The 9,321-nt window shown below is 45.6% G+C and overlaps 1 protein-coding gene across 2 annotated transcripts in view; it reads right to left on the bottom strand.

The window, feature by feature from the left end:
* Positions 1-7,988: 7,988 nt before the first annotated feature.
* LOC142465872 (apolipoprotein L3-like) overlaps positions 7,989-9,321 on the bottom strand; it is a 7,027-nt gene continuing 5,694 nt past the window's right edge. For both annotated transcript variants that reach the window (XM_075570262.1, XM_075570261.1), the window contains exon 3: positions 7,989-9,321. This exon is cut by the window's right edge and continues 570 nt beyond it. In XM_075570262.1, the coding sequence (XP_075426377.1) occupies positions 9,130-9,321 (192 nt within the window). In that variant the 3' untranslated portion in view covers positions 7,989-9,129.

Here is a 9,321-nt window from a genome sequence, read left to right on the forward strand (position 1 = left end):
CGATCGACCGATCGGGAGTAGTTTGGGTCGTGGGAGGCACGTTCGTCCTGCAGACCGAGATGGGTGTTTGGGTGTTACCGTATCTCGCCACTGGTCTCTCTGTCCTCGGGCTGCTTGCACTGTGTGTGGTTTGCGCACCTAAGAAGAAGCTGGGGTCGTTCCTTGTCCTGGCTGCTTCGCGAATGAAGCTCAAGAAAACTGAGAATGGGGGGTAAACGACTTGTTTCTCCCTTTTGTATTTGGAGCCTTGTGAAATCCACCTTTCTTGGAGGTTGAAGGGTAGTTTCTCCAGGATGGGTCTTACTCCACGAGCTGAGTCTAGGACGTTGAGACCTATTAAGGAATGGTCTTTCCTTGCGAACTCCAGTTCTTGCAGCAGGTCTCCAAGATCTCGTAACTTCGAGTAGTCTTTAGTTGTGATCTTGGGGAAGTTTTCGACTCTTTTGAAGAGCGAATCCTCGACTGCTTCGGGGCTGCCGTAGGATTCTTCCAGTCTTTCCCACACTAGGTCAAGACCTACTTAGGGTTGGTGTGCGTTTGCTGCCCGCAGTCTATTCGCATACTCCCTGGATTCGTTCCCCAGGAACTTGAATAGCAGGTTGAGCTCTTCCCTTGCTGAGAAGTCCAATCTCTTGATTGCGTCTTTGAACGTGAACTTCCACGTCCGGTAGTTCTCAGGGCGGTCGTCGAAGCAGATGAGCCCTGCTTGCACCAGGTCGCGCCGGATCATATACTTGGCTATGTCTGTCAGGCCTGAGGCATCGGCGTGCTTGTCCCATTCTGAGGTAGTTGCTGGGAGGGTCTGTGCGGTAGCCTCTTCCTTGGCGTGGACGCGTGATGACTGCTGGTCGGTGTGAGGGGCTGTGTTTCCCCGTGTGGGTGTACCTGGATGGCGAGCCCGTTGTAGTGCACCCGTGTGCGTGCTGGCGTGTGGATCACTGTTGCGGCTGTGGCTATCCCAGGCAGCATGTGCCATTGGCGGAGCAGCGTCTCCTCCTCGTGGACCTAGCAAGTCTTCGGTGTCTGTGGTGTCACTCCCTCCGTGTTGAGATGGTGCGCTGATGTTTACGCTGAAGAGGCTCCTTACGTAGTCTTCAGTGCGTTGGGCTGGATCCTCTGAGGCTATCCGTCTGTACGGTAGCTCCCCGCTGTCCTGTCTCGCGGCGGCTTCTAAGACTTCGGCTTGGGCTATTGCGGCAGCGGCGTCCTCTTCTTTGCTTAGAGCCTCTAGATCCGCGTCTAATTCGGCCTTTCTACGCGCATTGGCAGTGGTGGTGGTAGCAGCGGCGGTGGCAGCAGCGGCGGCGGCGGCATTGGCAGCGGAGGCAGCGACCTGCTCCTCCTCTTCTATGCGCACCTTTTCTGCCTTTTTTTACGGCTGCCTCTCTCCGACCATATTCGGTCCTGGCACGTGCGGCCTCTGCGGTGGCTCGCGCCTTGGTAGCGTTTGCGCTTGCGCTAGACGCGTGAGATTGCGCTGATCTTGCTGACCTTGATGAGTGTCTGGATGTGCTGGAGGGCTGTGATGCAGTTTCCAGCAAAAGGTCCTTTCTCTGGTCTTCGGCCTCAGTGATAGTGGTCTGCACGAAGCCGTCACGCTCCAGGTCAGTTGCCTCCTGCTGGTCACGTTCGCTGAGGCTTTCCTCCGTGTTAATTCTTTTTAGGTAGGCGAGATATGTTTGTGACAGCATTTGGTAACGTTTGTGACTTGACCTCAATTGGGCTATAGCTTGCCTAATTTGTTTCTCCTGATCGCTAGTACTTGCAACGTTACATATTTCACGACCAGTGTCCTCCCAGGCCTTCTCTAACTTTTCGCGGTGTGCTTCAATGTCAGTCTCATATTTTTCGCGGGCCTTTTGTGTCAGTGTGACTGTCCGTTTGGGCCTTGCGCCTGCCTGCACCTGTTGCGGTTGCGCGGCGTTCTCTGTGTCTGAGTGATCGCTTTCCTGCGTGATGTCTGGTGAGGCTTTGAGTTCTACCATGCTGTAGGTGTGTGTAGACCTTTTGCCAGTGCGTGTGGCGTGCGGTCTTTTACCTTGTCAGCGATGGGCGTCTGTCTCAGATGGTGCCGAGCGGTGTCCTGCAGCGTGCAGCTCTGACCCGTGTCCTGGCGGGTGTCCGGTGGCGTGGCCCTTGATGGCGCTGGCCGTGGGGACGTGCGCAGGGGTAGGTTAGATGGTGGATCCTCACTATGGGACTGTGCAGGGGGTGGACTCAAAAAAACAGAGAAGGCGATCAAGGCTCTGTGTGTAAAGTGCACTCAGTCTGTAAAGAAGCTGCCTTAGGTGTAGGGTTGAAGCTGGCTGTGCCCAGTGTGAATCTGCTGCTTGTCCAGAGACTATTCTGTATAGCATAAAGTGTTTGAGTAGTAGCTCCTGTGTGATTCCTTAACACAGGTCTTTGTTTTACTGTGCTGTTTAAACTGCTGCTTGTTTTGCAGAAAGCTGTAGCTGTTTGCTGTATAGCTGTGTAGAGCTGCACTTTGTAGCATGAAGGCTGTGAGTGATAGCTTCTGCGTAGACCTCTAGTACACGGTCTCTCTCTTACTATCCTGGAGCTAGGGTCACGTGTTGAGGTATGAATAGCTTCAGTTAGCTTTAACTCATGTCTTCCCTCTTCCAAAGCATGACAAGTCCTTAATGTCTTTCTTAACTTTATTGCGGGAGTAGAAAACACAGGAACTTGTAGGTGTAGTGTAGGCAGAGAGGGCTTCTCTATGTGGGATGCTTCTATGAGGTTAGACTATGGTAAGAGAGCAAGGCCTTACCAGGGGTGGATGCAGACAGGACTGTACTCACTGTGATCTAGGGTGGAAAGGAAGTGAGAAGCAGTGTGGGTAAAGGAATAGCCTTGGGACAGACTATCTTAAAACAAACAGAAGGGGGGGCAGACTAACCCATTCTGGAGAGAAAGGCTGGGGCTGCTATGGCAACTCACAGAATGTCTGAGGGAACTACAACATGTAGCAATAATGTTGCATTTTACATGCAGCGTTGCTGCTGGGAGAGGGGAAACTGACAGGCAGTTAAACAAGGGAGAAATGGATCCCATAACTAAAGGAAGGACAAAGGAATATGGAATCTAGTTCCAGGACAGTGTGCTTTCCCTGCAAGTATTTTGACCAGTTTATATGTTTTTTGTAGAACCCATATGTTCTTCTTATTAGTTTGTTTCCATTGCTGAGTACCCTGGGTAAACCCATAATGAGGACTTTATTTTTTATAAACTGTGTTTAATATATGTCATTTGTTAGCTCAATATAAGCCTTCCCCTTGCCAGTCTTCTATGTATATCTCACTATCTGCCATATGCACCTCCCTATGTTCATTATGCATTCCATTACTATAGTTACCAACCCCATTAGTACTTTAAGGAAACAGATGTTCCCCATTATTAATTAACAACCATGCTATATAGAGCACAAGTGTTACTGCATGACTTCACACTCCTGACGAAGCCGACGTGATTCACGTAGCGAAACGCGTAGAGTGGGAGTGTTCTGCACGGAGCTGTCTGGAGAGGAGTCATTGGAGGCCAGCCCCACCATACCGAGGAAGCCGGATTTGACGTCAGACGCTGAGCCATGCGACGACGCACTGAAGCAGAGGCAGAGACAGACGAGTACCGAGAGCTGCGGGATGGTGAGCCAGCTGGCTGCTGATATCCTCACTTACACTTATGAAGTGTGACATGCCCGTTTTTATCATTCATATTGTGAGTGTATTACTTATATTTAGATAAACTTTTTATATCTTGGTTGATCTGTGCTATGCCAGTTCTTGTTCTCTCTTTTGCATTGTGGAACTTAACCTCCTGAGTACCAGAACCACCCTGATGACCACTACTGCGCTTACTCTCCACTGACTAGTAGTCAACCTTGCTGTTTATGACTCTTACATCTTGTAAGTAGTCATTTTGAAAGAGCCAAGATTGTGGAAACTTACATTTAACCCATTACCATTCTGCTGCACTTAGCTTTGTTTGTTTCTTCCCCCTGGATCTCGTGTCTACCATCTTCAAATAATAAACATAATAATACATTTTATTTTATCTACTGCTTTTCTCCCAATTGGACTCAAAGTGCTTTTAGACAATTACAGTATAGTCCACCGTCTGCAGCACATATCATTTTTTCCAGACACAGGCCATAAAGTTTACAATCTTTGTTTTTAGTGCCTGGGACACAGGGAGATAAAGTGAGTTGCCCGTGATCACAATAAGCCGACCCCAGGAATTGAACCACTGCTTCTAACTCAGTGTAGTTCTTGTCATTCAGATTCAGTGTCTTTAACCACTGAGCCATTGTCATTCAGATTCAGTGTCTTTAACCACTGAGCCACTCCTCCCCTACACCATAAAATGTATCAGGAAAGACTGAAGAACCTTGAAGGTGCAATATAACATAGTCAGCCAGTAGTATTTCCGAGGCACCTCCAAATGTGGAAGTGTTTGTCAATCAAGTATTTACCCCCAGCCTGTCCTTATCAGAGAGTTAAAGATAATAGGAGGAGGGACTCTGGCTGTAAAACCCTTGCTTCTCACACATGGACATCACGCAAAATAGAGCAGCTAGAGGAATTCAAACCCCTTCCAAGTCTTAACTTGAGAAAATAAATACAAAATAATTAGAGGTGTCAGATTTGAATAAACCATGTATACAATTAGCCAGATGAGACCCCTTAAAGCTGCAGTTCAGGCTCCCGATTTTGTTTTGTTTTTTACTTCAATAGTTTCAGTTGTGCAATCTCTACTTACCTAAAAAAAACTGCATAGCTGCCGGTCAATTCGTTCTCCGTCTATTGATTGGCAAAGTTTGGCGACATCTTTAAATATGGGGAATGTAAATCGTTGCTATAGGAACAAGCATGCTTGTTAAAATAGAATACAAGAAAATTGGTCTTTCAAAGTTGTTGTTTTTTAAAACAGAAAATGCTAAAAGTATTTTTTCTTACTACAGAACTGATTTATTAAAAAACACACATGCAGGATATTGCCTGAACTGCAGCTTTAATCATGTAACTGGAATTAGTTCACTTTGGTCTTAGGAGGGATTACCCCTTTAATATGTACAGCTTGGAGTATAGAAGGGAGTGGGGGATAAGATAGAAACTTTCAAATACATGGAGGGTTTCAACAAAGTTCAAGAGGGAAGCATATATCACAGAAGAGGAGCACAAAAGGCTAGCACAAGAGGTCAGTCTCTGAAGCTGGAGGGTGTCAGCTAAGGGGAAATAAGAGGAAGGATTTATTTACGTGGTGGGTGGTAGATTTGTGGAACCCCTCCCAACAGATGTGGTAGGGGCTAATACAGAAAGGAGATGAAAATATGCATGGGATAGACATAAAGAATAAGATATCCTAATTGTAAAAGAAAGCCAAGGATATTTATATTGAATGTTTTTTTTTCCAGTTTTTTTTCAGTTGCGCATGCATGCGCAAAAGGCAGGAAGCCAAGTAAGGGCTTTGTGCATGCGCATGAGTGCCAGAGAGAGCGGCGGCCATTACAGGTCCGCGCATGCGCAGATAGAGCTCGCGGCGGCCATTACAATGTCGCGCATGCACAGTTGCGATCGCGCATGCGGCACCAATAGAAAAGAGGTCTGCAAAGGACTACAAGCCCCAGGATGCATAGGGGCATGCTAACCACCTGACCCATAGCAGCCAATCGCGTGGCAGAGCTTCCCCTGCAAAGAGATACATTTTGGCGCGCTGGGAAAGGACGTCAGTCAGAGCTGGGAGCAGGTTAGGGAAGGGTGTGTGTAGGGAGCCGTAGCCCCTATACTAGGCCAGGTTACTCCCTAGGCCCCAGATAGACCCTGAGTCATATTCTATATTGTGGCTGCTACAGGGAAGGCCCCTTCAGTTAGGGACCCTTTACCCTTTATTAGTGTGTAAGTTCAGGGACACAGCTGCAGTGCTGCGAGACCCTGACAAGTTTGGTCTGGGACCAGACCTACCTCACTCAAGATAGAGACTATCTGACGGTGAGATCACTCAGAGGAAGACCCTCCGAATTGGAAGAGGACACCATTGCTGCGGCTTCAGCGCTGGACGCAGACGGATCCTCTTACCATTATTTTGCTGTACCCGGGTGCAGGAGCCCCGGGCAGGTATACACCAAGTGAACCAACTATACACCATCTAGTGGGCAGCGCTGTCTCACACTTGGGTGGGGTTGTGGGACTCTTGGGTATATGCTGTGTGGTGAGGCCCAGTGAAGCCAGGTTAAAGGGTAACACTGCTGTGATGCTGTTGATGTTATATTGTGATGTGTTATACTAAGTTGCATATAGTAAACTGTTTTATCCATAACCTGGTGTAAGTATTTACTGTAAAGCAGTACGTTCCAGGATACACCCCAGGCTCCCAGTGGTGGAGGTTCAGGCCACCTGTGAGCCTGACAGGTAATGCACCATACACCTGGTAACATATGTAGATTTCCCCACAGGGTCTCTATCTGCGATTGGGGAGGGGGGGAGAAGGGTGTTACATATGTATATATATTGTGACATAGTCCCAGAATATTAGGCAGCTGTCTGTCCGATTTTAAGGCAGAAAGTGGAAAAAATGATCCATTCCAGTTTCATATTTGCTGAGACTGTGGGATAGAAACTCCAGGCCAGAGTTTACAGTGGTTCTGGTTTTCACTCACCTGCTCTCCTAATTGAGGAAGAGGAATACAATGCAGTTAGTTTGGCTGCTTCAGTCTCTCTCTTAGGCTGCGTCCCCCGTACAACGCTCATGCTTGAGAGTGGTGATGTCACCAACTCTACAAGCATGAGCATTCGGGTGTCCGGTAACTTTTCCTGTAAGCGTGAGCAGGGGGCGTGGCCAAAACACTGACTGGCGCTGATTGACTGAGGAGGTCATGTGCCCCCTCAGCGCGCCTCAAAGTCAATTTAATTTGACTTGGCAAACGCCCAGTGCCCGTGAGCGTATGTGCACACTCACGAGCGCACGCCACATGAACGTGGCCGGACAAATTTTAATTGGTTGTGCTAAGATACCAATAATCGTGTTGTAAAGTATTCATAAATACAAAAATTGGGAGCCACGCTTGCATCGCGTTATAAGCGGATTCTCGTAACGGATCGCGTTATAACGGGGTTGAGCTGTATGTGAGACTTTTGGTTGGGTTTGGCAGTGGATGGGGTGGATAGGGGCTCATATCCCCATAGCCTTCACCCCCATCCCCCCTTTCGATTCATATTTATGTGTCAATTGGTCATTTGTAATATTTGTAAAATGACTAATATCATTTTATTTGGTTCCTCCCCTTTATCTATCTGGACATAGTTGTTTTAGTAATTGCATCTGACTACAGTTGTACTCTGTTAATTGTTATGCTGGAAATTTCAATAAAAACATCTGAAACAAAAAAGTAATTGAAAAACAATAAAACCCGAGTACAATAATATAAGGATGAATAAATAAATGTAGCACAAAAAAAAAAAAGGAAGATTGTTCACTAAATTGTGTTGCAGTATTTTGGGGCCTTTTTTTGCTTGGTTTGATGCTGACTTCATTAAACAACTCTGTGGTGTCTTGGGAGGAACTACCCGTGAGAAAGGAGAATAGATGTTAAGGCTGCCAAGAAAATTAAATGTGAGTGCATTTCTCACCCCTTCTCCACACAAAAGTGTCCTGTTATAACAATATTACAATATATTTATTCTTCTCTTTTTCCATGTGTTGGAGCGAACTTTTGTTTAAAAATTCGGAAAAATGGATTATATTTTGTTAATTTACATTTTTAAGGTTTGCTAGCACCATCTTTATCCATATAATACTATTAAGGAGAGATGTTATATTAAGGAGAAGATACTGTACATCATTGCTTTGTCTCTGTGGTTATAACAGTGACCATTTTAATATATATGAGGTTGTCAAGGCCAAAATATCAGAAGAGGTTAAGCCTTGTCTAGAGATTTTAGAGCAAGCAAAGAAACCGATTGGTCCCCAAATAAATTCACACTATCACAGGAGACAGTTTATTGTAATATTTAATTAATCAATATAGGCAGATTTCTAATAAGTACAGAAAAAAGAAATAGGAGACAGAAATTCACCAGACGCTTCCACAGGTGTTTACGTTAGAAAACAATTGCAATAACACACTGTAAATAAAAATAAGGAACTCAATGCAAACGGTGACACACTGCAGCTCAACCTTCACCGGATCTTCCTTGGTGATCCTTGGGGTACGTTGTGGATGTGTCTGTTATATGCCCCATTACAGGGCTTTCCTGTGAGTTTTTATTGCCTACCGCTGTTGCGGCTTCTGTATTTTGAATACATCATTACCCTGCATATTTCCTCGTTTTGAGTAGTTTTTTGCCACTTGTTCCTTCCTGGTCACCATCTGTTTCGGCTGCTGTGAAGATATTTATGCTCCCATGTATACCTGTCTCCTACTGTAGTGACTGGGTTTTTTCAACACACTGCTGCAGTTTATTTGCCACTCTATACCAACAGTTTAGGCAGCAACTGGCTTGTAGATCTGTTTTTTCCAACAGGGTTGCACTATCATTGTGTGTTTTGTATTTTCATGTTTCCATTGGTGAATTGCGCTCCCTGACTTCCCACATCCACAAAAAAAGAAATGTCTGGGGCACTCAAAAAAAGCTAGAAAATACTAAATATAACCTAGCTTAATAGGGTGCATATAGATGGTCCGGGTCACCACTCAAGCACAAAATCACAAGTACAGGAAGAGGAAATACACAGCACTCATTCAGTTGTCAATAGAAATTCAAACTAATGCATCAAATGCAAAAATGGGTAACGTTCCAGCCCAACAAGGTCCTCCGTTAAGATCCTTCTCAGGACTTTGACAAAGGACCATGTTGGTTAGAAACATCATACATTTGTACCCATTTTTGCATCCGATAGAATAAATTAGATTTGCAATAAATTGTTGGATTACAAAATACAGATTTACCGCAACACTTACAGGAGATGTGTAGCAGTGTTTGTGGCGTCTAACAGTTTAGTTGCAGTAATTAGAGGAACTGCCACGGAGTGTAAAAGAATAGTATAATTTGCCTGCAATGTATTCTACAAACATCCTTCTTTTCCGCAAATTTATTATCAACCGCACAGCTGCAGATTCTTCTAATTGTTGCATCACTTCAGTAAGAAATAATCCTCTATTTCTTTGCCAATCTTTTCCAGTTCTTGAAATCTGTCCTCTACATTCTTAGCTTTTTCCCGTATCTCTTCTGCCTGCTCAGTCTTTGCCCCTTTTCCCATATCCACAGAATCCCTCACAATGAATGCCACGTCAACCAGCATGAAGATTCCCGTCAAGACCCCAGA

Source organism: Ascaphus truei, chromosome 14 (assembly GCF_040206685.1).
Source record: "Ascaphus truei isolate aAscTru1 chromosome 14, aAscTru1.hap1, whole genome shotgun sequence".
NCBI classification, from domain to species: domain Eukaryota; kingdom Metazoa; phylum Chordata; class Amphibia; order Anura; family Ascaphidae; genus Ascaphus; species Ascaphus truei.